Source organism: Ictidomys tridecemlineatus, chromosome 3 (genome assembly GCF_052094955.1).
Source record: "Ictidomys tridecemlineatus isolate mIctTri1 chromosome 3, mIctTri1.hap1, whole genome shotgun sequence".
NCBI classification, from domain to species: domain Eukaryota; kingdom Metazoa; phylum Chordata; class Mammalia; order Rodentia; family Sciuridae; genus Ictidomys; species Ictidomys tridecemlineatus.
In genome coordinates, this window is record NC_135479.1 from 88,149,161 (window position 1) to 88,161,787 (window position 12,627).

The following is a 12,627-nucleotide window of genomic DNA, read 5'->3' on the forward strand; positions in this document are numbered from 1 at the left end:
TACTGGCCTAATGAGCTGAAAAGTGTTCCATTCTCTTCTATTTTTGGAAGAATTGGTCAAAATTCTTCTTTAAGCTTTTGGTAGATTTCACCAATGAAGCTATCTAGACCTGGGATTTTCCAGGTGAGAATCTGTTACTTACTAATTCAAACATTTTACTTGCTAAGATTTATTCAGATTATTTATTTTTTATTTTTGAGTAGTTTGTATATTTCTAGGAAAATTTCCATTTTTTAATAGTGACCTAACTTGTTCATAGTGTTGCCCATTAAGGCGTTTTATGAAATCAGAATTATTAATGTCCCCTCTTTCATTCATGGTTTTATTTATTTTGGTTTGCTTTCTTTTTTGTCTGTGTAGCTAGTCTTTTCAAAGAACCAACTTCTGGTTTTAACGATTTTTTTTTTCATTTTTTTGTTAAGTATTTTATTAATTTCCATTCTAAATCTTAATTTTTTCTTTTTTTTTTTGAATTTTTTTTTTAATATTTATTTTTTAGCTCTCGGCGGACACAACATCTTTGTTGGTATGTGGTGCTGAGGATCGAACCTGGGCCGCATGCATACCAGGTGAGCGCGCTACCGCTTGAGCCACATCCCCAGCCCCCTTAATTTTTTCTTTTCTTGCTTTGGGTTTAGTTTGCTTATCTTTTCATAGAAAGTTAGGTTGAGTTAATTTTTTTTTTCTTTTTAAATATATTCTTAAATGGGTGTGGTGGTATACTCCTATAATCCCAGTGACTTGGGAGGCTGAGGCAGGAGGACTGAAAGTTTAACACCAGCCTTAGCAACTAACTTGGCTAGACCCTGCTTTAAAATAAAAAATAAAAAGAGGTGGGGCCATAGCTCAGTGGTAGTGACCCTGGATTCAATTCCCAATACTGCGAAGGAAAAAAAAAAAGAAAACATTCTTAATATAGCCTTGCTATAAATTTATAAAAACTGCTTTGCCTACATCCCATAGTTTTGATATATTGTATCATCATTTTTATTCATTTCAAAGTATCTCCTAATTTTGACCCACTGGTTATTTTGAAGCGTGTTAATCTCTCTTTTTATCTTCCAAACTTTTCTTCTGTTATTTTCTTGTAATTCTATTCCATCATGGTTAGAGAACAGACCTTGTATAATGTTATCCTTTCAAATTTAGGAAGGCTTATATTATGGCCTCACATATGGTCTAACCTAAAGAAGGTTCCATGCACACCTGAAAAGAAATATGTTCTGTTGTTGAATGGAATTTTCTATAACTATCTATTAGACACAGTTAGTTCTTATTGTTTTTTAAGTTTTCTATTAACTTTTTGATCTTTTGTCTGTTTTAACCATTATTGAAAGTAGGATATTGGGGGCTGCAGTTATAGCTCAGTTGCCTAGCATGTGTGAGGCACTGGGTTCGATCCTTACAACTGCATAAAAATAAAATAAAGATATCGTGTCCATCTGCTGTAAAAAGTATTTTTTAAAAAAGAAAGACAATAGGATATTGTAGTCTTCAACTATTCCCTTTCAATTATCTATTTTCCTTTTTAATTTTGTCAATTTTGCTTCATGTATTCGGGGCTCTGTTATTGGATGCATATACAATTATAAAATTGTTTTTTAATCCTGATGGATTAACTTTCTTATCATTATAAAATTCTCTCTTTGTCTCTAGTAATTTTCATTTTTTGTTTTAAAGGCTATTCTATCTGATACCAGGATAACCACTGCATTTTTTTTTTTGGTACCAGTAGTGCCTTACCACTGAGCTATACCCCAGGGTCTTTTTTATTTTATTTTGAGACAGGGCCTCACTAAGTTGCTAAGGCTGGCCTTGAACTTGCAATCCTTCTATCTCAGCCTCCCACATTGCTGGAATTACAAGTGTATGTCACTATATCGGCTCACTCCATGATATGGCTTTTCTACCCAATTATTTTTGTTTTTGAAATCTAAAGTATATCCCCAGTAGACAGCATTTAGCTGGATTTGGAGATGGGGTACAGGGGATTGAACTCAGGGACCTTGAGCCCACTAGCTTTACCCCCAACCCTAGATCTTATTTTTTTACTCAGTCAAATATTACAATGAGGTCCGTACTTACCCACAAGAATGCTAAAATTAAAAAGTCCAATAGCATTTATGAAGATCAATCAAATAAAAAGTCCTCCCATCACGATAGTGGGTGAACACTTTAGAAATGTGTTTTGAAATTATCCACAATCATTGAAGATATATATATATATACATTCATGACCTAAATATTCCATTTCTACATATAGACACAATGCTTACAAGTACACTGATATATTCATTTTTTTTGAGAGGGAGAGAGAGAGAGAGAGAGAATTTTTTAATATTTACTTTTTAGTTTTTGGCGGACACAACATCTTTGTTTGTATGTGGTGCTGAACATCGAACCCGAGTCGCACGCATGCCAGGGGAGCGCGCTACCGCATGAGCCACATCCCCAGCCCCTGATATAATCATTATAGCCCAAACTTGAAAATAATCCAAATGTATATGAACAGAATAGATTTTTTAAAACTGTAGTAAAACCATATACTGAACAATAAGTAATATTGAAAATATTAGCAAACTATTTTACACACAACACAGGCATATTTCACTAATATGTTACACACCATACAATTCAATTTATATAGTTCAAAAATATTCAGGCAAGGGGCTGGGGTTGTGGCTCAGTGGTAGAGCACTTGCCTAGAATGTGTGAGGCACTGGGTTCGATTCTCAGCACCACATAGAAATAAAATAAAGGTCCATTAACAACTAAAAAAAATTTTTTTTTTAAATTTTCAGGCAAACTGGGCACAGTGATGCACACTAGGAGACCAAGGCTGGAGGACTGTAAGTTCGAGGCCAACTGCAGCAACTTGGTGAGGACCTATGCCAAATAAAAAATAAAAAGGGCAAGGCATACGGCTCACTGGTAAAATGTCCCTGGGTTCAATGCTCAGTACCAAAAACCAAAAAGCAAAAATATTCAGGCAAAATTAAAGTATGGTACTGAGGAATACACACATACATGATAAAAATGTAAAAACTTCATATACAATATGAAATTACACAGTGGTACAGTTGTTGATCCAGGTGGTGCCACACAGTCGTTGCTCTACTAAGTACCACCCTGTGTAAACCTGTGCTTCGTCCACCTTTCTACATGTGTACACAACAAAAAGGTTTTAAAAACCAAATCAAGTAAATATGACTTATCTTCCATTCCAATAGTGGTGGGGCTTCATATTCCCTCAAATAATTGAATTACTAGTTTTATTTCTTGGATTTTCCCTTCCCCGGTCTTTCTCACATTTCTACACACAAAACCTTTTTCCTACCTCTGTCAGGTTCTGCAAAATCCAGGCCAATCGCAAAGAAGCCTGCTGGGTGGTGAAGGTGAACCGGCTGGCTGCTAGGAGACGCTTACTTCTAGTGAAGAAGTGCAACACTCGGCAGGAACTGTGCAGGAGCTATTGAAAAGAAAGGAGTTTAAGAAAACCCACTGAAGGTATTTGATGTTTCCTTATCAATTTATACATATGCTAACAAACCCAATAACAAACAAGTCATTGAACTACTTAGGAAGTTGTTCTCAGCACTTAAGAAAATCTAGGGGCTGGGGATGTGGCTCAAGCGGTAGCTCGCTTGCCTGGCATGCGTGTGTGCCTGCGGCCCAGGTTCGATCCTCAGCACCACATACAAAGATGTTGTGTCTGCTGAGAACTAAAAAATATTTAAAAATTCTCTCTCTCTCTCTTTAAAAGAAAGAAAGAAAGAAAGAAAATCTAGAACAGAGCATGGCATGCCCAGCCACATGGGAGGCTGAGACAGGAGGATTACTTGAGCCCAGGAGTTTGAGGTCAGCATGGGCAACATAGTGAGACCCCATCTTTTTTTAATATTTATTTTTTAGTTGTAGTTGGACACAATACCTTTATTTTATTTATTTATTTTTATGTAGTGCTGAGGATTGAACCCAGGGGCCTCACATGAGCGAGGTGAGCACTCTACTGCTGAGCCACAACCCCAGGCCATGAGACCCCATCTTTAATAACTAAATAGCTAAATAAATCAATAAATAAGGGGGCTGGGGATGTGGCTCAGGCGGTAGCGCGCTCGCCTGGCATGCGTGCGGCCTGGGTTCGATCCTCAGCACCACATACAAACAAAGATGTTGTGTCTGCTGAGAACTAAAAAATAAATTAATAAATATTAAAAATTCTCTCTCTCTCTCTCTCTCCCTCTCTGTCTCTCTCTCACTCTCTCTTAAAAAAAAAATTTAAAAAAAAAAATAAATAAATAAATAAATAAATAAGGGGCTGGGCTTGTGGCTCAGCGGTAAAGTGCTTGCCTAGCATGTGTGAGGCCCTGGGTTCGAACCTCAGCACCACATAAAAATAAATAAATAAAATAAATATATTGTGTCCAACTACAACTAACAACAACAACAACAAAAAACATACAAAAGCCTACAATTCTTTTTATCTTTCTATTTAGTTTTAGTAAGAAAGTGAAGAAATAGAATCTAGGGAAGAGGCTGTATTGGTAGAGTTCTTATTTCATTAGGCTTAGGTATCCTTAAATTTTGTTTGAGGTCTGTTTAGTTAATTCACTGCTATTCAAATTGTAACACAATCTACATAAAACTCTTGACCAATCTTTGATTTTGAAGGCTCTTATTCCATATATTTTTATAATATCCATTATCTTGTATTTCAGCTTCAGGTTGACTCTGTAAATCAAAACCCTAAGAAACCTGAATCTCATCAGTAAGAATGAACTCCTAGTAGCTCTTCCTCTTTTTTTTATTAGAAATCAAGTTATTACTAACTCAGAAGGAAATTTCCCTATATACTTTTTTAATATCAATTTTTGTGTCAATTTTATTGAGGTACAATTAACATACAGTAAGATTTGTCAATTTTTTTTTATGTGTGTGTATATGGTGCTGGGGACTGAAACCAGGGATATAGCTCTACCAACTGAGCTATATCCCCAGCCCCAAATTTCCCTATATTTTAAATAATTAATACTTTGATGTTTATGATTTGATTTAATATTATCTATTCTTACCTAATGATCTAAGAACTTATTAAAAGCTTATAAAAGTATTTAAAGTACTTAAAGTGACGGCCTATATTCCTTTTGTTATATTTTAAGAAATGATTCAAATTTAAGTAAGTTCTTCATCATAAGCATCCTGACTGGAATCCAGGGCATCACTCATGCTAGGCAAGTGCTCCACCACTGAGCTACACCCCCAGTTCTTTTTAAAATTTTTTTATTCTGAGACAAGGTTGTGAAAGTTGCCCAGGCTGGCCTTGAACTTACTATCTTCCTGTCTCAGCCTCCAAAGTAGCTGGGATTACAGGAGTGCACCCCAGACTGGCCACAATGTACCTTATTATTAAAAATTGGATTTAGGATACTTTGAGGATCTTTGTTAAAAATGCTGACTCATTGGGGGTGTGGATACAAAGTATTAAGAGCTCCAGCACCTGTACTTTGAGTCAACACCTGAACAATGAACAACTTCATTTACATCTAACAAGTAATTGTTGGGGGCCCTCTATTCTATATATGTGGACTGTGTTAGGCCTTGGAAAAAAAAAATGAGACAGCCAGAATCTCTGCCCTGTGAAAACTGCTATTTTAGTGAGAAGAGAGACAAATAAGTATTCAAACCAACAAGTTAGATAACCTAAGAAGACAGAATGTAAAATGAGTAATTATTTAATGTGCCACAAGGATAAGTATCCCAATTTCAAATGTGTTAAAATATGAAAACAATGGCCAGGCGCAGTGGCATATACCAGTGGCATAAACCTGTAATACCAGTGACTCAGGAGATTAAGGCAGGAGGATCACAAGTCCAAGATCAGCCTCAGCAATTTAGCAAGATCCTAAGCAAGTTAGCAAGATTCTTTCTCAAAATAAAAAAAATAAAAAGGGCTGGGAATATAGTTTAGTGGTAAAGCATCCCTGGGTTCGATTCCCAGTACCAGAAAAAAAAAAAAAAAAAGTGTCTTAAAACTCATTTATTACTGGTGGTAATATAAATAATAAAATCATTCTTGGAAACAAGTTTGGCAGATTCTTAAAAAATAAAACACACAAGTACCAGATAACTCACCAGTAGTGCTTTTGGGATGTGGTTTTATTTACATGAAGTTCTTTACAAAGAATGCTCATAACAGCTTTATTTATAATAGGTAAAAACTGGAGTTAGCACAGATGTCCTTCAACAGGTGAGTGGTTTGATAAACTGTGGCACATCTGTACCACTGAATACATTCCAGCAATGAAAAAGAAAGAGTTGCTAAAGGCCTGGGTGGCTGAGCAGGCTGGAGGAAGACACGGCTGAGGAGATGACTCCATGTCTCAATTACTTCCTATTCCTTGGGGCTATCGATGGCCAAACTAATGACCATGGTGCCATGCTGCTCTGACAAATGCAGTAGAAACAGCTCCCACAGCCTCAATCCCCAAACCATGAGCCCTAGGAAGAGTGATGGCAGGGAGGAGTTCCTCCACAGCTAGGACACGCCTGCAGCAGGGCAGGCTCAACGGTGCCAGTCTGCATTTTGGTGCATTTTCCACTAAGAAGAACCAAAACTTTCATCAAGCACATGTTCAGTTTCAGGTATATACAGTGCTTTTAATGCTCAATGTTACACATGAGGTCTTAGTTTTACATCAAAATTTGACATTTGGAGTTCACACTGCAGAAGTAAAATGTTTCTGTGGTCACAACTAAATTTCAAAGGAATAAAAGTTTCAAATATCTCTCTTAACTTAAGTAGTATTTGGTGGACTATTAAACTTTTTTTTTAATATTTATTTTTTAGGTGTACATGGACACAACACAATGCCTTTATTTTTACGTGGTGCTCAGGATCAAACCCGGGTCCTGCCCATGCTAGGAAAGCACTCTACCGCTGAGCCACGATTCCAGCCCCTTGGTGGACTATTAAAAACTACTGGTTCAGGGGCTGGGGTTGTGGCTCAGTGGCAGAGCACTCACCTAGCACGTGGGAGGCCCTGGGTTCAATCCTCAGCACCACATAAAAATAAATAAATAAAATAAAGATATTGTGTCCAGCTAAAAAATAAATATTAAAAAAACTAATGTTCATCAATCCCCAGTACCCCCCAAAATTATACATTAAGCCATAAAATTACAAAGTAAAATTTATGTATTTACTTATTTAATTTTTTGCAGTGCCAGAATGGAACTCAGGGCTTTACAAAATATTAGAGAAGGCACTCTACAACTAAGCTGCATCCTCTGCCCTAAATGATTTTATTTTAAATTATACATTTCAGGGTTGAAGATATTTCCTTAAAATCACTTTCAACTCCTTTAACTAACATTTCTTTCCAATACACAGAAACTCTCAATATTCAGTCTCACAAATTATTATGACAAGATGCATTTAAATATATGTAAAATATATATACACACATATATACACACAATATATGCACTGTCTGGTGCCAGCATAGTAGCTGAGAAGACATTTGATCATGAGGCATTAGAAATCTTAAAATAATTAATATGGAATATTAATTGGAACATCAAACACCACAGGTTTGACCACGTTTGAGGAGGTGGAAAACACCTGACCCTTTGACTCAGTAATCTCACAGTGAGGAGGGAGGGAGATTTCAGAGAAATAACACGATTACAACTAGTGTTGATGCTATTGCTGCTGCCACCACCAGCAATAGCACTGTCACTGACTGCTGGCCTACTACTTCCAGGCATAAAGTGAAGAATTTGTGGCAGGCTGCCAGCTATTATCTCAGTATCCATTCTTTACTTTATTACAACGATGATGTAATTTGGATATTTCATTCTATCTAGTCTGTGTCTTTTCCATTTCTCAAGAATAGAAACACAAATTCCCACTAACAGGTAAAACTGTGGTCCCCCCAACCTCCTCAAGACTTCCCAAGGTGCAACTATTAAGTACTTAAGTCTACAATGTATAATTTTAGGTGACTATTATTAAACTTTACTGATTTGGAGAACTGTTTGTGTACTCTTAATACCCTAAAGCAACAAACAAAGGAAGTTATGAAATTAAGTCCATAGTTAAGAGATAGTTATAGGAAAAAACAATAACATCCAAATCACATAAGGTAAGAAAAGATTACCTTCATTACAAGAGAATTATTCCAGGATTTTACAAGTTCAATTGCTCTTAGGTCTTGCCAACTAATGAAGTTGTGAAAATGATTTCCTGTTTTCCTAAAAAAGAAGGAAACAAAATTTTGAGACTCTGTAAACATCAGAGACTATACTAAAGATCTGCCATGAGAGAAAACAAATTAGAGGCTAAAATATAATTTCAAAGCATGATTTAATTAGATGGGGCTTTCTGAACAGCTTCTCTTTGATTTTTTAAACTAAACACATTGCATTACAATTATATGACATACATTGTGAAATTTTAGATCAGATTCCATCCTCAAAGATAATCTTTTTGAAATACTACAATGTGTGCACACCCCAAAACAACAAACGAAAAGGCCTTTGAAAACTTGTTCTACATATTTCTCTCTTTCTCTCTAAGGATTGAACCTAGGACCTTGCACATGAGCACTGGACCACTAAGCTACACCCGAAGCCCTTTTTAAAATTTTTTTTTTTTTAGTTGTTAATGGACCTTTACTTTATTCATTTATTTATATGTGGTGCTGAGACTTGAACCCAGTGACTCACACATGCTAGGCAAGTGCTCTACCATTGAGCCACACAACTCCAGCCCCTCACCCCAGCCCTTTTTATTTTTTGAGACACGATCTCACTAAGTTGCACAGGTTGGTCTTGAACTTGTAACCCTCCTGCTTCAGCCTCCGGAATAGCTGGGATAAGAAGCTTGTGCTGCCATGACCAACGGCTTCTTTAAAAGCAAGAAACAAAGCCAATGTCTTTCCCCTTCCTTGTACTTACCCTGATACATATAATCAGATAAAAACTTCTGACCTGCAGAGGATCTAAAATATCACTTGAGCCTATTTCTTTACCTTTCAATTGTAGGATTTGGCCTAGCCTTCAGGAACCTAATACGCTTACCAAAATTTCTCCAATAAACAGAAATTCAAACCAGGCATGGTGCCATGCGCCTTAATACCAGTTTCTTGGGAGACTGAAGCAGAAGGAATGCAAGTTAGAAGACAGCCTGGGCGACACAGTGAGATCCTATCTGCAAATAGAAAAGGCAGGGGACGTAGCTCAGTAGTAAGATACTTGCCTAGCATGTGTGAGGTCTTGGGTTAGTTCCCAGCCCTGCAAAAAAAATTTAAACATTAAGAAAATAAAAACCCCTGGGCCAGAGTTGTGGCTCAGTGGTAGAGTGCATGCCAAGCATGCATGAGGCACTGGGTTCGATCCCAGCACCAAATAAAAATAAACAAAATAAAGGTATTGTGTCCATCTACAACTAAAAAAATATATTTAAAAAATTAAAGAAAAACCCCAGAAATTCAGCAAATCCTGGGTCAATACCACAATAAGAGTACAGCATTAAAAAAAATAGAAGAATCTGGGCATAATGACACATACCTATAACACCAGCTACTGGGGAGGCTGAGGCATAAGGGAAAGATTCCAAGTTTAAGGCCAGCCTGGACAACTTAATGAGATGTTGTCTCAAAATAAAAAAATAAAAAGGGCTGGGGATATAGTTCAGTGATGGTATACCCCTAGGTTTAATCCCCAATAATGGAAAATAAAGAAAGAAGTAGTGAAAAACTCCTTTCTCCTATTAAGGGTCCTACAAATCAGCCACTGGTTCCCACAAACCTGTGTGCCAGCAGTGACTGCACATGCTCTACCACTGAGCCATGCCCCCAGCACAGCATCTACTAACCTTCAACATTAAACTTGGGCTGGCTTGCTACCCTCTTCAGGTCCCCTCCTGTGTTACTTTCCAAGGCTGCCATTCCCCACTCTACTTAAGCAGTCCACATTTATGGTCACATCCTCAATGATTTCAGCCAATATTTACAAAGCAATCTTTGTCTGCTTCTGGGGACAGAGCTGTGAACAGAGACAGGGCAAAGCCCTGATAAACATACTTTTTACCAGGAAATTCAAACAAAGAATCACTCAGTTGCTTACATAGGACAAGAATAAATGTCATGGAGTAGAAGTTTAAGGTGCCATAAGTATATTTAACAGAGAGACCACACCTGGTCTGGGGATCAAGAAAGGCTTCTTTGAAAAGTGACTGTGGAACTGAACTCAGAAGGTTGCTTAGGAATTAACTAAGAAGGTGAATATTCTTTTTTTTCCCTGCCTTGGTACTGGGGATTGAATCCAGGGGCATTTAACCATTGAGCCACATCCCCAGTCCTTTTTATTATTTTTTTATTTTGAGACAGGATCTCACTAAGTTGCTTAGGGCCTTACTAAGTTGCTGACACTGGCTTTGAACTTGTGATTCTCCTGCCTCAGCCTCCCAAGTTGCCGCAATTATAGGTATGCGCCACTGCGCCCAACAGGAAGGTGAATATTCTTCTTTTTTTTTTTTTTTTAAAGAGAGAGTGAGAGAGGAGAGGAGAGAGAGAGAGAGAGAGAGAGAGAGAGAGAGAGAGAGAGAGAGAGAGAGAATTTTTTTAATATTTATTTTTTAATTCTCAGCAGATACAACATCTTTGTTGGTATGTGGTGCTAAGGATCGAACCCGGGCCACACGCATGCCAGGCGAGCGCGCTACCGCTTGAGCCACATCCCCAGCCCAAGAAGGTGAATATTCTTGAAAAAAAGTGCTGTTATTTGTTCAGTCATCATGAAGCAGTGTTAGGGACTGGCAGGCTAGTGTGCTGAAGAGCAAAGTGGGGGGAAATCAAAATGTGGAAGCGATATTGCCATTTCAGATCACGGTACAAGACAATTTAGAAAACTGACCTCAAGGGGTAGCACATATTCCAACATTCATATAGCACTGACTTGGCTTAATTCTATTTATATCAACAATAAAAGGAGAAAAAAAGAAGAGCATAAATGGCAATGTTGTAAAGAAACTGTCTTAAGCCCTTCCAACACGTTATACCATTCTGTGGCTCTTATATATTTTGTGTCATAAATAAGTGGCAAGAGCCATTAACATAAATATTAAATGCTACAGTGAAAGACATATTTCATGTGGCAAGATCATGGAATAAAACTCAAGTAAGGAGACTGTAAAGCCCTTGGGGGCTGGCACTCCTACTCAGCTTTGTATTCAGTTCAGCAGCACCACAGCGAGTCACTCCCTGGGAACCTCCCAACAGTTACGGAGGGTTCCCCGCTCACTGGCATGACTCATGCAGTTTATGTTACTGATTGGCACACAACCCTGATCTGAGGTTAGTTGGCAGAAGTCTCCCTGAGAGACACAGCGACTCAAGAAACAAATAGCTAGTGATTTTGTAAAACAAAAGAAATTTTTTAAAAATCAAAACAGAGGTGATATATTTGGAGTTATTTTAGAAAGTCAGCTAAACACACCACTGATTATATTGAAGGAAAAAAAAAAGAAGTTAAATCCAAAGAATATGAAGAAAACTCAAGGACTGAAAAAAAAATTAACAACATTGAGTTTCCTGGTCTCTTACAGGGGGAAAAAAACAAGGAGAAAAACAAAAAGAAAGTTCTAAGTTTTATACTTCCTGATAGCAAGCATGTGGAAAACAGTGTTTGTATGGCCATGAGGACAGGGATATATCCTGCTCATAGGAAAAAGGCAAACAACGAGGGGGGAGGAGGGGCACTGGCTGGACTGGAGCAAACAATAGATTGTTCCAGAGGGTCTGGTCTGTCTCCCTTCCCACAGAGGAACAAGGCGTACTTCAAGCTTCTGGAACCTGCCAGCATCATGCACCACAGCGGCTCACTCAGGCCCAATGAGCAGAATAAGCCTCCATTATTTTAGGGTAAAGAAGAAAGGAGCCTTGCATCTATCTTAAAAAAAAAAAAAAATCTGCATTCCAGGTTTCTACAAGCAAAGAATGTTTCTAAAACTCACAGAAGAATACAAATATTTCAAAAAAGAAAAAAAAAAGCCAAGAAAAAAAACTCACATAATTGATCTAGGAAGAAAACTTGTTCCCTCTACAAAGAAAAATAGCAATACCAATAAGGGAAGCAGACTGCTTGGAATCTGATTCTTATATCTTTTCTGGAAACAAGGTATAGTCCTACTGCTGCCCAACAAGTGTATTCCTAAAACTCCTATCTTGAATGAGAGGTACCAAATCCTGACGAAAGCACTCTGGGGGGCCCATGACCTTATCACCAAATCCAACCAAATGTGTCACTTCCGAACAGCTCCCTTCCTGGAAACACTCTCTTGCCTCCATGACCCTATCATCCCCTTCTCAGCCTGGCTTTGATCCTGCTTTGCCAGCTTTTTCTTTCCTGATTTCCTTTTAATTTTGGAGGAAGGGGTCATAGTCCAAATCCTCAGCCTGCTTCTCTTCTCTCCAAATAATCCTACCAGATAAATCCACTTGTCTAGACTTCATATGCACCAGCAGTTCTCAATTGAGCATGATTTTGCATGTCGATGTTACAATGGGATGGGAGTGGGGGTGCTTACTGGCATCTCACAGAGACCAGGAAAGCAGCCAAACATCT

General features: G+C 37.8%; 1 protein-coding gene across 1 annotated transcript in view; it reads right to left on the minus strand.

Moving 5' to 3' along the window:
* The window catches only part of Gk5 (glycerol kinase 5), a 79,422-nt gene that overhangs the window by 50,466 nt on the left and 16,329 nt on the right, over nt 1-12,627 (minus strand). Inside the window, exons 4-5 of the mRNA XM_005328073.5 lie at nt 8,160-8,253; nt 3,338-3,469 (exon numbers count right to left, since the gene is read on the minus strand). Coding sequence (XP_005328130.4) covers nt 3,338-3,469; nt 8,160-8,253 — 226 coding nt within the window. The remainder of the gene's footprint in view (nt 1-3,337; nt 3,470-8,159; nt 8,254-12,627) is intronic.